We start from the raw sequence: 18566 nt of genomic DNA, 5'->3' as shown, positions 1-18566 counted from the left end.
TATGCTCCATGTTCTAATAATGCTCTGCTATATCGAGTAGATATTTTGTGCTAACATTTCATCTTTGTTTAATTTCATGTTTTTGATAGATATATGTATTGAATAGGTAGTTTGATTAATTTTGGTTATGTGGGAATTTTTCTCAAGTAATTGGAGCATTGAATTTAGCTAATAATCACATTTTGTTGTCTATACGATTTTTTTTTTGATTTTCTGAGGTATATTTTGAATGGATAATTTGATATATAGAATCACAATCATGCATTCAATTGATAACTTATATTCAATCTACTCAAAACAACCATCTCAAATAAAGGTTACTAGCTAGCTCAATGAAACAGTAGTTTACATTTCAATTGATAAACTTTTGATTTAAACTGTATATATATTTATAATTGTTATGCTTTTGTTGTTGATATGTTAAATAATATTTTTATAGTTGTTCACATTGCCTTTAATATGGAGGGAGATTTTGAGGTTAGTAGAACGGATGTGGTTCCCAATGAGGAATTGGATGTCGAAAAATGGGGAAGTGACATGGGAAAGAACAAGACGTGGAGTAGTAATTCAGGTGGTTGGTTATATTGTGTATGCAATGTGTCTTATCAAGTCATATTACCTAAGTAGGAGTTTGGGAAGATTGACACGAAATCATAGTTTAGAAGCCTACATGGTCAGCAAGAGGAGACATCATGAACTTATGAATGATTTGAAAGTCACTCGAATTAGTCGACAATTGATTCGTATGAGCCCCGAGACTTTTGTTAAGTTATGTAAAATTTTAAGGGATGGGAAGTATCTAAAGGATACAAGACGGGCTTCGGTGGAGGAGCAAGTGGAAAAATCTTTGTATATTCTTGGTCATAATGCAAGAAATTGCTCGTTGAGTGCATTTTTTATGCGTTCTGGTGAAACGCTGAGGACATTAATGGAAATAGAGTTGATGGTCAGTTCACTTCAAAGGCGTATGAAAATGTTGTGAAGGAATGTACTAAAAAGTTGAACCATCCTTTTACCAAAGAGCATTTGAAGAATCGGCTTAAGACGATAAAGAGTAATTTCAATGATGTTTATGATCTTTTCAATGCTAGTGGTTGGGGTTGGAATGAAGAAACAAAATTGTTTGAGAATGTAGATGAAGTTTGGGATAACTTGATTGAGGTACTTTTTCTGTCCATGCTTTGCTGTAATTATTGTTGTAATTGCTTCTATTTTGCCATAATTATTGCTGTAATGCTACTGTAATACTGTAATTATTGCTGCAATACTGAAATTTCAGCTGAAATTGTTGCTGGTAATGCTGAAATTGTTGCCATAATGCTGCTGTAATGCTGCTATAATGCTGAAATTACTGCTGTAATGCTGCTGTAATGCTGAATTTGTTGTTGTAATGCTGAAATTATTGTTGTAATGCTGCTGTAATGCTGAATTTGTTCCTATAATGCTGAAATTATTGTTGTAATGTTGTTGTAATGTTGAAATTGTTGGTGTAAGGTTGTTGTAATGCTGAAATTGTGTCTGTAATGTTATTGAAATGCTAAAATTATGGCTGTAATGTTGCTGTAATTTTTTTTGTAGCGAAAACTAGAAGCTGCTAAGTGGAAAACAACTCCATTTCGTCATTATGATGTACTTTTGAAGCTTTTTTCCAAGGATAGGGCAACGGGTGAAATTTCTGGAACTGCAAAGGAGAAGAAAATGAAGGCTATGGATGAATCAAGCTTTGAGAAGAAGGATGAAAGCCTTGGAGAAGCCCTACCAAGTGATTTTGCCGATTCATCCAACCGAAAAGGGAAGAAAAGAAAATCAGAGGAAGTGTTTCAAAATGAGCTCCTATTCATAAAAGAAGGGTTGGACAATGTGGCTCAAGCTCTTCGAGAGGGAAATGTAATTGTTGAGAGAGGTCGTGCTCAAGTGTATTCACCACAAGAGGTTTTTGAAGAGTTGTCAAGGATGGAGATTGACTCGTTAACTCGTCGCAAAGCTTATAGGTTCTTAAATGCAAAACAGTCAAGGATACGAGAGCTTTTTGGTTGTCCACCGGAGGAAATAAAGGACTATTTGATAGAGATGATGCTCGATGAAGAAAATTAGAAGTGTGCATTTGAACCCTTGATCATAACAAAGAATTTTCCAATGAGATTTTTTTTTTTTTTTTTTTTTTTTTTTTTTTTTTTTTTGGGAAATAGCCAATCAATGAGAATATTTTAGGTGATATAAATTGTAACGTTTATACTTTTCAAGATTATTGTTAGTTTTTTCTCTATAAAATGTTATGCTTTTGATTGCAAATTTTATTAAATTTAATTGATTATTTAAAAGCATTCCAAAAAAATAATATATAAACTCAACTACTCAAGTATAATGTTACAAAGGATGGAAAAAAATAATAAATAAATATTTTATATAAAATACTCCAAAAAAGTACTCTAAAAAAATAAAGTGTACTCTAAAATGAAAAATATGAATAATACTCATAGATATTTAAGAAAGGAAATGAAAAAAATAAGGCTATGTCATCTTCTTACTGCTGCTATAGGCCTATAGCTAATACCAAGTATTCTTCCCTCCCTTCCCTTCCTTTTCTCTTCTATCCAAACAAGGGAATTAAAATTCTTCTTCCCTCCCCTCCCCTTCCCTTCTTTTCCCTCCCCTCTCTATCCCTTCTCTCCCTTTCCTTCCTAAAATACTATCCAAACAATGTGTAAAAGTTAAAAGCCCACCCGAGTTTGCAAGGTTTGGGCATTAGTTTTTTGTATAAAAGTTTAATCACAAGGTTTTTTTAATTTAAATTTTTTTTTTCTTTTATCACCTATTACTTTACTTATGTTGTGAAACCAAATACACCATCCGTTTTTAAATACTTGCTTCATTTCTCCATGTGCGAACTTTTTAGAGAAATTGAAAAAGGTAATAAAATAAGAAGTTAGTGGGGTAGGTGGAAAAATAAAAACTTGTAAAAAGCAAAAGTAGATGAGAGAATTGGAGGAGAGAAAATAAGGAATTAATAAAATATGATTTATGTTGGGTCCACTAGTTGAGAAAATTAACTTAAATATTGTAAAAGTTTTCAAATAAGGAAATAAAGAAAGTATTTAAAAACGGCCGCAAATGGAAAGTAGAGCAAGTATTTAAAAACGGAGGGAGTACTACGTATCTAACTTGAATTGAGGTTCTATACAACTTAAATTGATGTTCGTTTTTTAATTAGTTTTTCAATTGTTTGCTAAATTTCATTTCGTAATTTATCCTTCCTCCGTTCTAATAATATAATAATTGAATTTTTGCACTATTTATCACTCTTCTTTGGCCACATAATATGATTCATACGTTAAGTAAATATAATCATATGAAATCTTGTTAGATTCATCAAATAAAATACTTTCACAATATCATTTTTTTTTATAATTTTTACTCTTATATAATTATGGATATTTTACATATAAAATATATTTTAGGATGTGTAATTTTAGCCTGTTGTAATATTATTCAAATATGCATTTGCAAATGCATAACAATACTGCATTTTACTTCCTCGAAGCTTTGACTATAAAGGCTTTAATAATATTAACTTTTATACAAGAAATTAATTTGAGGATTACATATTTTATTTGTTCCTGGCATGAATATTAATTTAATATTTTTTTTTACACAACTGACAAGCATTAGTGATGGTAAGTAGACTTTTTCTTTATTAGACAACTAGTATGTGGTCTAAGCAATAGCCAGAGTTGTTACTTAAAATATCATACTACTCCGTATATTATTTAACTTTCTAAAATGTATTTTTAATATTGGAAAGAGAGAGAGAGAGAGAGAGAGAGAGAGAGAGAGAGAGAGAGAGAGAGAGAGAGAGAGAGAGAGAGAGAGAGAGAGAGAGAATAGGCAAGTAAGACCACTTTTAATTGTAGTTAGGGTCTGTTCATATTTACTTAATTTCAGTTCAGTTCAGTTCAGTTCAGTTCAGCTCAATTCAGTTCTATTCCAATCAGTTTAGTTCAGTTCAGCTCTTAATTTCCCTCTCTCATAAAATATTGATTTCAATTCAGTTCAGTTCAGTTCAGCTCCAATCAATTCAGCTCAGTTCAATAAATGTGAACAAGCCCTTAGTACAATTGAATGTATATATAGTACCACGACATACTCAGTATTACTTTATTTTATTCAAATGATGATACAGAGTTCCAAAGAAAATGAAAAGCAAGAAAATAAACGACAAGCACACAAAAAATAAAAGCTACCTACGGAGGGATAAGCCGAGGCATAGCTACACCTCTAATATCCTCCTCTAAAATATGACTAAGTCCTACTAGCACTTCATTACTAAAGACTTCCAATTGAGAGTCCTGAATGACTTCGCGGTTGGCTAACCAATCCGCAGCTCTATTCCCTTCTCTGAAAATGTGAGCTACTGTCACTTACCATCGATCGTCACAAATTAGCTTTAAGCACTGCCTAATGTCGTGAATGCACTCTCCTCTCCTAGCTTCCTTCTTTTGCATAGCTTAGACTACTACTAGATTGTCTAATTGGATCTCAAGCTTCTCAATTTGCAGATTCTGAGCAAGTTCGATGCCCCTTAGCAAAGGTAACACCTCTGCTCTATATGCAGAGCAAAAACCATAGCCTGCTGTAAGTGCTATTACAAAGTTTCCAGCATAGTCTCGTATAATCCCACCCCCTCTAGCTAGCCCGGGGCAACCTTTAGCAGCTCCATTACCATTTAACACATACCACCCATAAGGCCATAAGGAGGGGCATGCCAAGTGATATTGGCAGGCACTTTGTACTTTCTCTGTGTTGAACATTCATCTAGTGACCAGTGCATCCCAAATTTCTCTCTTTGCATCATCAAATCTGATTTGTAGGAAAACACCAAAGTCCAAGGGGATTTCGTTTCTACGATTGTACACAAAGCAACTCCTCCAACGCCAAATCCACCACGATGTGACACCAAAGTAGATAGGCCATTATTCCTTACCTTCAATGTCATTTTCTCTAGCATACTTAGTACCACTGAATATTTAACGATAGTATTTTTCTATTTGATCACCCAATGATACTATTGGATCACCTAATAATATTACTCTAAATTCAAGACATGCATTTACTTGTAGTTACACCCTTGCCCCTTGTTATGCAATTGTTTTTGCATAACAATCCTCCCTTTGAACACCCTCCTGCGAGAAACCCAGGCCACACCCAATTGATTAAGGTTTAAAATTATCATTTTAGCAATAAAGTGAAGGAAAAATTGATTTTAATAATCCCAACTTTGAAGAATTCGCTTTTAATAGTCCTAACTTTGAATTTGTCCTAACTTTGAATTATTATTTAATAATTCGAACTTTATAAGGTATTTGTTTTTATTGGTCCCAAATGACCAGTAGCCTGTTAAACAAGCATTTATTTATTTATTTATTTGTTTTGTTTAACGAACACATTTTATCACGTAATCGGCCAAAAAAAAATAAGAAAAAAATAAATAGATTTCTTTTTTTGAAAAAAAAAAATCCAACACGGCACCAATCCCTAGCCCCGCTTTAGCAGTCTCCTTCCCAAACCCCTATACTCCGGCAGCCTCCCAACCACCGAAACAACCCTCCTTGCCCCTAAACCACCCCGATTCTCAACCCTACCCAACTATCCCCTCCTCTTTCCCCCGCCCCAAAAACCACCCATTTCCTTGTCCCCAACGTCAAAAAACGTTGTTTGGGGCTACGGAAGAAAGAAAAGTGACTTTCGAGGTAAGGGGAAAGGGAGAGGTGGTTATTTGGGATGGTTTTTGTGGGTAGGGAATGGGAATCAGGGCAATTTAGAGGTAGAGGGCTATTTCGGTGGTTAGGAGAGGTGGGGATGGAGGTTTCCGACGGGTTAGGCGTGGGGAAGGAGGCTGCCGTTTGTCGGCAGTGGGTAGGGGGCCGTTGGAGCGGTGGGGGTTGCCTAGGAAGGGTGACCGTGGGGAATGTTTGGTTTATTATTATTTTTTTTAATTTTTATTATTTTTTTTTACCAATCACATGATAACCCATAACCTGTTATAACAAATTAATAGGTTAGTTGATCGATTGAAACCAATAAAAAGCAAATACCCCATAAGTTGGAATTATTAAAAGCAAATGTCTCAAAATTGGAATTATTAAATCCAATATTTCCTAGAGTGAGAGACATTTATGATTTATGTAAATCCATCCCCTTCCTTTTCCTCGTCATTTTTGTATCCTTTATTTAATATCCTCCCCCATGGAAACTCCCTGAGGCAAATCATATTCCAGCAAACAAACTAATATATTCAGAAACTATTAAAACGAACATAAACTTCACTAAATTATTAATTCATTGCCCGTTGCAAACACACATTATGCTTTCGTAGACAATCATATAAGCACCTATAATAATAATAAGCTTTTCTAAATTATTATTCTATCTAATTAAAAATCTTCTGACCAAGAAAAGGACTAATAATCGATTCCCTCAAAAAGTTGATGAAAATGCACCATATTCTGCCGTGTCTAACTATCCCTTCCTCTTCCATACAATTCCATGGATGGTTTCTCCCCACAAATTGAGTAAAATGTCTAAGGCAAAAATGTTCAATCTACCAAACAATGACTACTATCATCAATCTTGCCATGGGTCATTCTCTGTAATGACTTCAGAGGGTTCAACCACTTGGCCATCTGTAGCTTCTTCAGCTGTCGCACTAGTTTCTGATGAATTTTCTTCCGTTGAGCCTTCTGCACTTTCATCTAATCTTCCCCATCTACCTCCAAGGGCCATTGTCATCATCTCATAAATCTTGTTTCCTAAGTCTGAAGGGCTATCAGGCTGCAAACAACATACATAGCATGTTAAAACTAATCACATGAAACTACCAAGCCGATTTTCAACTTGTAGGAGTTTGTAACTCACCGTAAAACCACTGGATACAAGGGCTGTTTCATATAGGAGGTCAACAGCTCTTATGGCATCACTGCTGTCCGGTGCATTCTTGCAGGCAGCCTATAAACATCAAAATTAAAATAAACCATTAGTCAACCATTCAACATAGAAATTTCCCCTGTCCCACATTGAATCGTCCTTAAAGATTGCTCAATTTCCTCTTTTGTTAATATGATCCCCACCATTCCTCTCTACTTTATTTACTACTTCTAAACAATTGTGAAGAAAATGTGATGGGGCAATTTTAATGAACAGAGGGAATAGCAGTTTTGCCAATTATACTAACCTACACAATACAACTCTAAACATAAGATGAAAGAGATATGCTTGTTAAGCAAAAAGTGAGGGTATACTTTATTTCAGGCCATCTAATTTCAAAAGATGGATATATCAAACAGTATTATAATCACAATTGCACTTCTGAGGAACCTCATGAACAGATGATTCAGCTAGCACTAAAGCCTTCAACTTAACTAGTACATACTACAAGTAGTTTAGTAAGGTTTTCCAGATTTTTCTCTAGAATTGGCTCCAGAACCACCCACCTCTCTCAACTTTTTCACATTTGTAATCTATTACCTATGGGCCATTCCTCTATGTTTGTAGCACTTGTTAACAGATTTTAGAAACATAGGACTTTATTTCATTCCCATTTCATCATTGTTAATTAGAGCTAAATAAATATCAAACTCACATAAAGGTCTTTAACAATGGGGTGATCAGGATTGATCTCTAATATTCTCCGGCCCCTCATGAACTCCAAGCTTGAAGTGTCTCCAAGAGTTTGTGCCTTCATCAACCTAAAGGAGCGCAGTATATGCAATCAAATTCATAACATGTAAATTGCCCAAACTTCAAATAATGACACAACATAATTAGCATACCTTTCCATGTTTGCTGACCACCCAAACTTCCCAGAAACAAGCACACAAGGAGATGAGGCAAGACGTTTTGAGACTTGGACCTTTGCAACCTTATCACCAAGTTGTTGCTTCATCCAATCACACAGAAGATTAAACTCTTGTTTAGTCTCCCGTTCCTTTACTTCATCCTCATCACCTGAGAAAAAATATTTTCAGGTTAGAAAGTTCTTCGATCATGTTACATTGATAACATTCCCATACAGGCAAAAGCAGGAAAAAGCAAACTAACCAAGTTCCAGGTCTTCCTTGCTGATATCAACAAACTTTTTCTCTTTGTAAGTCTGCAAGTTCTGGATGGCAACCTCATCTATAGGCTCAATCAAGAACAGAACCTGTGACAAATCGCCAATGAGAACATTAGTAAGCAAGGAGAATCATTTTCCATTAGAAAGGGCAAGGGCTAATCTGCAGCAAATGCAATGAAGCTATAAAAATACATATAGGTCAGTTCATCCAGAGATCTGATATCTAATAGACCATAATTAATTTAAAAAACACAACAACATACCTCGATATCCTTTTGCATCAACTTCTCCAAGAACGGAGCACTCTTTGCACTTTTAAGGCTGTCTGTTGCCAAGTAGTAGATAGCATTTTGGTTCTCACCCATGTTTTCAACATAATCATCTAAGCTTATCAAGTCTTCCTCGCTTTTTGATGAGTAGAACCGCAAAAGAGGTGTAAGGCGTTTGTGGTTTCCAGTGTCCTCGATACAGCCCAATTTTAGAAACTTACCAAAGTTCTCCCAAAATTTTTTGTAGTCCTAAAGCAAATTCACATTATATCAGTTTTAGAGATAGTCTTCAGTAAAGGGTCATGCAATTAGATTAGAGTATTAATAACCTCTTTATTTTCACTCTCTGATAAATCTTGCACCATGTCAAATGTCTTTCTTACTAATCGTTTTCTCATGATTCTTACCTGCATCACAGAAGGATCAAGTTCAGACCAATGATCATACATGAACTCCAAATATTAATCAAATAATACAACCATATAAAGAAACCAGCAAGATCAACAAAAAAAATAAATGAAAAAGGAAGTAGGCCTTACAATTCTGCTTTCTTGAAGAATTTCTCGAGACACATTTAGAGGAAGATCATTAGAATCCACCACACCCTTCACAAAACTCAAATATCGAGGGAACTGCAGAGAAATAAAGATACGACAGTAAAAAATAAGTACTTGGCCAAGTTGCCTGCATGATTGTTAACCTTGAAAACTATCTCTAAGTTCCGTTGACCACCTCACTCTACAAAACAATTTGCGAGCAATGTTTGAAACTCTACGTCACCTAGTATAAAAAATCAGCACGTAAACCTCCCTAAATTGCTCAGATTAGGTTATTAGTATCAAAACAAAGGAATGTTCACCATTGTAAAAACTCAAGTCATTTTATGAAAAAATTGCATGTCCTAGGTGCAAAATGAAATACATGCTTCTACACCCATGTATGTACAGTCAAATATTTTGAGCAGATATTCAACCTACTGATACTCCTGAACAAGATTAAACCTAATAAAAGATTAGATTAGATCTCTTTATAAGTGTCTAGTTCACCCTGACTATGGTTTAGACAAGATGTAACAGCAAAGTATGATGTATGGGAAATCTTGTCAAGCGATCTAGAACAACGTCCTCAAAGCAGGCATCAACCACAAGGAAACATTCACCTCACAACTCAACTGCCAAAAGTTTGAAAGGGAAGCCAAAAATCAAATAGAATGTCTTACAGATGGCTTAATGGCAGATGGACACCTCAAGATCAACATTAAACAAAAATCACAGCTACGCATTGACATTCAATGATAAAGACCCGGGGAGAGGGGGGCATAAACTAATAATCTAACAACCTCAAACAATTACACTGTATACAACTTGAACAAACTCCAAATAAGTGTGTGTAGCTACCTTAAGTGATTATTTTAAGGTCATGTGGCGTAGGCCTGAAGGCCCTGAACACTTATATCTCACTCTCTTTCTTATGTCTCATGTGATGTAGGGCCCTCATTAAACTCTCCTTCTATCACATTTTCAATACTTACATTTTCACTATCCACCTAAAATACCTACATTATCCAATTATCCACTCTTAATATGCATGCTCATTCTACCCATGCCTAAGAGGACGATAATATGCACACAAAAGGAGTATCTTCTAACTTATATTCCAGGTTCATAACTTGTAGTTCCTTCTACGACTAGTACTGATCAATAAATTCATTTTCAACCCTAAACGTTTTCCCGAAAACATAAAACATGAGCTCCACCTGTCTTTTGAACTTATTAAACCATTTTCAACTTTCTGATTTTATATATATATATAATTACAGCTGATAGAATATTTTTTTTTTTAAAGAAAAAAAAAACACAATTACACAGCTCATAGAAGTGACAGAACTGTAACTCTGCCCAAGGAGTTTACATAATTCAAGTGCCACATATGGCATGAATAGAAAGACATAGTGTCATGCATTTATATAGACCACCCAATAGTACAATTTGCAAGACTCAGACTTGCTTAGTTAGCTAAAGGGAATATCTGAGAAAGGCAAGAAATAAAGAAACAAGGGGGGAGTACGAACCAGTTCCCCATCGAAATCATCTGAAATGAAGACACGTTTTACATACAGCCGTATGTTCTTTGTCTTAGGATTTATGACATCTTCATTATTCATAGGTGCCATCCCAGGGATAAAGAGAACACTCCGAAACTCCACTTCTCCCTGCATTATATTCGCTCATATCAAGTACAACCAAATCCGTATCAATTGAAGGCCAAAACAAGAAAAGGCTAGATATATAATACCTCTGTCGTGAAGTGAGTATATGTAAGTGGGTCCAAGAATTCGTTGAAAGTCTTCTTGTAGAATTCATAGTACTCGTCTTTTGGGACTTCTTTAGCACTTCGCATCTGAGACGTAAATTCAAAATGCATCATGATCAGCAATTTCTCATAGTACACTCAGAAAGCAAAAGAGTCCATGATGCAACAATTTTAGATAACATTCCAATGAAAGAGGAAAGCACTCACCCATATGGGCTTAGTCTCATTGGTCAACTCCCAGTCCCAGTATTTTTCAGTGACAGTCTTCGTTTTCTTCTTTCCGTCCTGGAAAAAGAAAAATAAATTTAAAGCAAAATACCACTACTCTAACATATATCAACTTCAAGAGCAGAATGAAATCTACCTCTGGTTTCTCTTCTCCCTCTTTTGGTTCTTCTTCTTCCTCCACCTGCAAGATCATCAAAAGCTCACATCATGCTAAACACCAAACAACTTTTTAAATGGTAGGGGTGTGTCTGTGCAAGTTCTTTGGACTAAATACATGTAATCAAGTCAGATTCACAGTTCAATGTTGGATTTTATTAAGTGTAAAAAAAATATTAAAATTTCAAATTCAAATTACTGTAATCTAAAATTCTGATTCAATTTAACTTGTTATGGAAATTAAAATATTCAAAATGAATTCCATTGTCTCATTGACATTTTAAGCTAAGACAACTTCAATAAACTTTTTTTTTTTTTACACCTTTTCAACCCACTAAGATACTGGAATCCAAACCATCCAAATACTTCCTATGCAATAACAATTTATTAATTTAAGTATGACATTCTGTGATCTCATGGATTACATCATTAACAACCCTTCTCCAAACCTGTCGCCTCAAACCCCAAACGAAAAAAAAGCTTGATTTAAAGCCTTTTGAAAGCCTCAACTACATACATACCCAAAAGGAAGGTATGTTGAAGGGAAAAACATTTGCATTATAATATAGATTGCAAATTAAGTTGGATTGATTGATTGATATATCTAAAATCCATTGGATTCGGGATAATACAATTCAGTCAAATCAATTTTACCACTACCAAAAGGTGGCAAAGAGAGAAATCAATTCAAAACTTCTAAACCTTCACATTTCAAATCATTAGATGATAGACCATATACAAAAGCTACAGGGAAAATTTTAGCAATTGCTGGGAGTTCAATCTGTTGTAAAAATCAAACATAACAAGCACTAATGTAGCACTTGTATTCTATGTTTCTCATAAACTTAACAGTGACATTGCTATATGTAAAAGGAAAACCATGTTACCTCCACAGTTCTTGATTTTTCTTGCCATGTGTAGATGGGAAAAGAAACAAATTGTGAGTAGTTCTTCACCAAATTCTGAATTCTGGCAGGGTCTGAGAATTCATACTTGTCATCAGGCTGAAAAGAAATTGGGAAATGAAAAAACAATTAGCAGGTATGTGAGCAAGAAGACCCTCAAGTTTCCTCACGACACAAGCAATTAAGCAAATGAGTTTATGCAACTTCATAGGTATTATAAAGCAATAAAAAGGCATATTCTTGTCTAGAACTGCGCTTCTAGCTTGGACAAAAAATGATTTACTAGCCAATATGCAGATCGCAGAAATCATAGAAACAAATGTACACAGCACACACATCAAAGTTACCACAAACATGAAAGCATCTTGACCTCCAGAGAAACTATTGTACATAACAACATATAGAATCAGCAAGTAAAAACATAAATACCCTTAGGTACAGCGTGATTTCTGTTCCACGTTTCAGGATCTTTTCAGGGTCAGTTTCTTCCCTGATTACATATGAGCTACTGTCAGCTGCTGCTTCCCAGATATACTGCTTGTCAGACCTTGGGCTCTTTGTAGACACAACCACCTGATGAGAGGTGCAATTACTAGGTTAAAATTTTGTCTCATCCATTAACTCCATAATCAAAGTAACTACAAACTTAAGTTTACAATATCTCAGTACCCTGTCTGCAACCAGAAAGGCAGAGTAAAATCCAACACCAAATTGTCCAATTAAACCGTTGTCAGCACCAAGATCTTGGTTTTCCTGCACATAAACAGGAATTTCAGAGATGCAGCTTATGAAAAGCACGATAAATTTGTTATGTTTTCATGCACAGATTGCTCTAATCACAACATAATACAACCAACTATATCATAAGAAAGGTTCAGAGTACCTTCAATGCTTTCAGGAACTTGGAAGTGCCACTCTGTGCAATAGTTCCCAGACAATCAACAAGCTCCTCTTTTGTCATTCCAATACCAGTATCCCTAAAGATTGAGATACATACAAACTCAGAATTCAATAATTAATGAAATTGCAGCATATCGACTGATTGAATGCATACCTAATCGTGATGGTCCCATTATCTGGATCAGGTCTGATCCGAATTTCAAGCTCTCCTGCTTCCCCAAGTAGAGAGGGATCGGTCACACTTGAAAATCTTAACTTGTCCAACGCATCACTTGCGTTACTGAACAGAAAAATCAATTCTAATCAGTTGATATTGCTCATTTTTATTTTATTTTCTTCCTACTCTATGCATTTATGCAAGATCAAAAACCTCCATTTTGTCAAGATATTGCAAATGCATGTTTAGATAACCGAAGTTCAATTGAGGTAATCAAGAAATATGATAAAGCAACTACGACTTCCTGAAAATGAGTTCATTAAGGTTTAATCAACTCTTTGCTCTCTTGTCAAATTTTAAAAACACAACTACCCTAAGGACTTAAGTGCCCTAAAGCCGAGCCTAAAGCAAATGCCAGAATTAATGATAACAAGGTAACAACGAAGCCACCATGGCGCGACTTGTTGGCTCATTAAAACCTTCAAGTTCTATTGCTTTACAATAATCGCACAATTTACAGACTCCAAATTACATGTGAAATGAAAAAATAGTAAATCTTTGCGAATGAAAGAAACAAACCTAACAAGTTCTCGAAGAAACACTTCCTTGTGACTGTATAAACTGTGAACAATCAAATCCAGCAACCTACTCACCTGCAATGAAAAACCACAGCAATTACACTCAACCTTATTGAAAACCCTCCAACAAAATCATTGATTGAACTAAATGCTCCTAGTTTTGAATCATATCAAATTATCAAATCCAATAACAGTTACCCAACAACAAAATCCACTCAATTAATAAAATAAACAATAAATAAAACGACACATGCATCGTAACATTAATTACACCAATCCACGCGTAATAGAAAACCCACCTCAGCCTGGTACTCAAACTTCTCACCCTCAGCCTCAGGAGCCTCTTGTTCAGCAACAGCAGCATCACAACGAACAGACAATTTATTGGGTTTTCTCTGAAACTTCTTCCCAATGCTAAACTTTGGGCAATTCCTGGGTAATTTATTATGTGGGCAAAAACTATTGCTCAAATTCAAAACTTTGTTGTGGGTATTTTTGAGGGTGAAAGAAGAAGCAGATGGAAGTGAAGCTAAAGATGCAGAAGCCATAGTTCTGCTAAGAACAGGTGCCATTGAAGAGGAGGAGGAGAGAGAAAGGAGGGGTTTTGAATGAAGATAAGTGAGGAATGAAGAGTGAAAGCCCCTATTTTAGGCTTTCAGTTGAAAGGGTTTAAGGGAGAGAGTAGAGGGTTCTAGAAAATGAAGGAGGAAATTGGAAATGGAGAAGTAGTAGTTGTTTGGAGTGTTGCGTGTGGGATATTGTAAGGCGTAGATGATTCCCACATCATCATCTATTCATCTTATCGTTTACTGTAAACGATTTTGTAATGGAGTAATGTACAGCAGCAAAAGGTATATACATACCGAAAGATATTAAAATTAATAATACAAAATTTATTTTTCGGAAAATTAGAATTAAGGTTTGTTTACTTCACCTTAAAAAAAGAAAATAATATTAAGTAAAATAATTTCAGTTTAATAAATTTAATTTAGTTCAATAAAAATAAATTCAGTTTAGTAAAAGTCAATAACTCTAAAGAAGAAATATGATTGAAAATTAATACAAAAAAAAAATTAGTCAAACAAAAATAATGTGAAATGAATGAGGTCTAAATTTCAAGACCTTTCCTCAAAAGTAAAAAATAAAATTCTTATAGCTTGCTTGGTGAAAAGAGGAGGATGTTGAGCTCATGCTTGTTGCTAAACCTAAAGAGGGTTAGAGGGTGATGGATGGTAATCTCTCTATGGTGTCCTCACATGATATACTAGGGGTCATTGATGCTAAAAAAGCTACTTAATGGAGATGTGATCGGTTTGCTTAAAACAAAAGTTAAAAGTCATAAATGTGATGTTAATTAGGCCTTGTTCACTTCACCTTAAAAAAAAAAAAAAAAAAAAAAAAAAAAAAAAAAAAATTATATTCAGTAAAAATAATTTTAACTTAGTAAAAAAAAGTTAAGTTCCGTAAAAATAAGTTCAGTTTAGTAAAAAAAATTCAATTCAGTAAAAATCAGTACCTTTAAAGAAAAATTATAATAGAAAATCAGTAAAAATAATTTATGTTCAATAAAATTAATTTCATTTCGGCAAAAATAATTTTAGTTCATTAATAATAATTTCAGTTTAGCAAAAATGAGGTGAAATGAACGGAGCCTTAGAGAAAGATTGGTGTTGTTTGATCTTGGGTTTGTAACTACTCTTGTTATAAACGAGGAAGAATATGGCTGGGTTGGAACGCTAATAGAGTAACTATGGGTAGGGCTGTGCACCGGTCCAAAACTGGACCGGAACCCAGAATCGAATTTTTTTGGGGACCGGGACCGGACCTTAATCAACCGGTCCGGGTTTCGGTCCAGACCTGTTTATTCTGGTCCGGCCCGATTTTGGACCGAAATGGACCGGTTACATTATTTTTTTATTTTTTTTTTCATTTTAGTATCTTAAATATATACATACATTTTTAATGTCTTGTTTTTGTTTGCGTGCTTTCCTATTTTGCACCTAGAATTTATAAATTACAAGTTTTGTACCTAAATTTTTTAGAAATTTAAATATAAAATTAAAAATTTTCACCCAAAAAATTACAAAAATACACTTTTCGGTCCATTCCGGAAACCCGGAATCCCCAATTCCGGTCCGATCCAATTCCGGTCCGGTTCAGGTCCATTTCTGCACACCCCTAACTATGGGTATTCTCAATATGCGTGAATAATTTATACTAGTACAATCTTTAATTAGTTGTAAGGGATTTGTAAGAGCAAATTTTATGTTTAATAGTGTATGCATTCACTCTATTCATGATAGAATTCAACTCTGGAGGGGGATTCAAAGCCTTCCTATAAATAACCTTCCTTGGTTATGTGCTGGAGTTATATTCTGATTTTTAACTAGCTTTTTTGCCCGCTTAATGCACGGGTTGTTACTTGGGTTAATTATTTTCATATGTAGGTATGCTTTTATACGAAGTAATTGTTTCATTTCTAAAACTTAAAAGAAAAAAGAGTGAGGATAGAACTGTGAAAGAAGATGAAGAAATTTAGTTAAATATATAAACATGAAGATTGTGAGATATGAAATGATATATTGTTTAAATTATATTTAAAGTCTAGGAGATGAAAAACAATTTTTTTTATTATAATTCATATGTTTATGTAATGTGTAGTAATTATGAATTTCGTACTTGAATTTACAAGTTGTAGAATGTATAAAGACTTAAACATAAATATTAGGGGAGCTGACATGGGGATAACGAGTGACTTGTGATGCCATGTGTCATATGAAAAATTTGTGGTTTGTGTTTTTTAATACTAAAGTATAGATATAGATATAGATTCATATGTTTATATAATGTGTACTAATTATGAATTTCTTACTTAAATTTGTAAGTTGTAGAATGCATAAAAACTTAAATATAAATATTCGGGGAGGTGACATGTGGCATATGGGGATAATGAGTGATTTGTGATGCCATGTGTCATATGAAAAATTTGTGGTTTGTGTTTTTCAATACTTAGTATAGATGTGTAAGATAAGTTGAATATAAATCCAGTTACATACTATAAGGCCCCATTCTTTAGAGCTGCTCTGCTCTGCTGAAATCTGCTCAACTCTGCTCTGTTCTGTTTAAAAATAATACTTAATATTTAATTATTATGATAATAATTAATAATTAATAATAATAATAATAAATAATTATTATTTAATAATAATAATAATTAATATTTAACAATAAATAATTATATTTTTTAATAATAATAATATATTAAAAATTAATATTTAATAATAATAAATAATTAATATTCAATAATTATAATAATAATAATTATAATTATTACTATAATAATAATAAATATTTAATAATAATAAATAATTAATATTTAAAAAATAATAATAATTAATATTTAGAAATAATAATAATAAAAATAATAATAGTAATAATAACAATAATTATAATAATAGTAATGATAATAATAATTACTAATAATAATAATAATTGATTTTTTATAATAAAATTAATATATAAAAATAATAACTAATATTTAAAGATAATAATAATTAATAATTTTTAATAATAATAATAATAAATATAATAATTAAATAATATATAATAATAATAATTATAATAATAATTAATATTCAATAATAATATTTAACGTTTATAATAATAATTCGATAATAATAATATAATAATAATAATAATAATAATAATAATAATAATAATAATAATAATAATAATAATAATAATAATAATAAGTAGTAGTAGTAGTAGTAGTAGTAGTAGTAGTAGTAGTAGTAGTAATAATAATAATAATAATAATAATAATAGTAATAATAATAATATTAATAATAATAATAATAAAATCTGCTCGACTTTGCTCTGCTCTACTGAAATCTGATATGCTCTGCTGAGTCCTGCTCTGCTCTGCCCAGAAGCTCAAAAGAACAGAGCCTAAAACTTCTAAGCTTTTATTGATGCTATGGGGTTGGTTGAGATCAAAAGCAAGCTAAGGGTGCCTTTTATTCTTGGTCCAGTAAAGCGTATGAAGAATATAAGACTTGTACCAAGATTGATAAAGATCTAGTTAATCAACTTTGGGTGGTTTAATATGGCCATGTTGAAGCTGTGTATCTTCTTTCTTCTCTTTTTGATCATAGTCCTTTGTTGTTTGAGGTCTTTTACTCAAGACCTGGTAAAGGTAGGTGTAACACCCCCAAATCTCCCTCTACGGAAATATTAGTATAATACGTATAATTATACCGTAGAGATAGATTTAGGCGTATTACCGTCGCATGATTACACAAGGCTACTCAAAAATAGTTAACTCAATACCAAAACTTGCAGCGGAAACTCAACTTTCTTTTGTTAATGCTTATAAAAATAGTAACATTGTTATGAGTACTCAAAATAAAGACAAAACCAACATTCCTAAACTAGGTGAAGTAAATCTCGGGACTCCCATATGCTCATTCATGACTCCACCTGAAAATAGTCAACACTACTTACCATTACGGTAAATAGGGCGAACCAAAACAAATAGGAAATACGGATTAGCAAAATATGCTAGGTACAACAAGTGCAAGATAATGTAAACTCAATTTATTTGCAAACATGCTTTTAAAACTAATTCCAATAATTAATCAAATAATTCCAAAACTCATGATTCAAAACCAATTCTCAATATTCTCAAAACAAATCCAATAATCAATAATTCAATAAAAACAATTTATAAAACCAATTCCTCTTATTAAAAACCAAGTCCTCACCCAAGTGTGCACACCTCCTAAACTAGTCTCCTTATATTGAAAGGCTATTCTTGAGGAAAGACTCGGTCATACAAAGTCTAAAGTCTTGTCAACCAAATTTGCATAGTAGGATTACTATTAACGTGCTTGTAAAGCTTTAATAATAATAACTCAATAATTCCTCCTTAAATAAAATCAACCTTTATAA

General features: G+C 33.3%; 2 protein-coding genes across 2 annotated transcripts; one reads left to right on the top strand and one right to left on the bottom strand.

The window, feature by feature from the left end:
- Nucleotides 1-913: 913 nt before the first annotated feature.
- LOC145563584 (uncharacterized) lies at nt 914-2166 on the top strand. The gene is made up of 2 exons (XM_081624031.1): nt 914-1161; nt 1579-2166. The coding sequence occupies exon 2, from the start codon at nt 1699-1701 to the stop codon at nt 2092-2094; it is 396 nt and encodes a 131-aa protein (XP_081480157.1). The 5' UTR covers nt 914-1161; nt 1579-1698; the 3' UTR covers nt 2095-2166.
- Nucleotides 2167-6302: 4136 nt separating this feature from the next.
- Nucleotides 6303-14330, bottom strand: LOC145562254 (heat shock protein 90-5, chloroplastic-like). Its single transcript, XM_081622470.1, has 19 exons — nt 13916-14330; nt 13618-13691; nt 13036-13161; nt 12865-12958; nt 12651-12734; nt 12411-12554; nt 11964-12080; nt 11057-11101; nt 10900-10977; nt 10675-10779; nt 10451-10591; nt 8919-9011; nt 8709-8786; nt 8374-8628; nt 8095-8197; nt 7827-8001; nt 7637-7742; nt 6913-7002; nt 6303-6828 (listed from the first exon to the last, which is right to left on the bottom strand). Exons 1-19 carry the CDS (start codon nt 14186-14188, stop codon nt 6622-6624), a joined length of 2388 nt encoding a protein of 795 aa, XP_081478596.1. The 5' UTR covers nt 14189-14330; the 3' UTR covers nt 6303-6621.
- Between the last annotated feature and the right edge of the window lie 4236 nt (nt 14331-18566).

This window comes from Chenopodium album, chromosome 10, assembly GCF_948465745.1.
Source record: "Chenopodium album chromosome 10, dcCheAlbu1.1, whole genome shotgun sequence".
NCBI classification, from domain to species: Eukaryota; Viridiplantae; Streptophyta; class Magnoliopsida; order Caryophyllales; family Amaranthaceae; genus Chenopodium; species Chenopodium album.
Note: the sequence above shows the minus strand (reverse complement) of the source record. Positions and strands in the feature narration are given on the sequence as shown.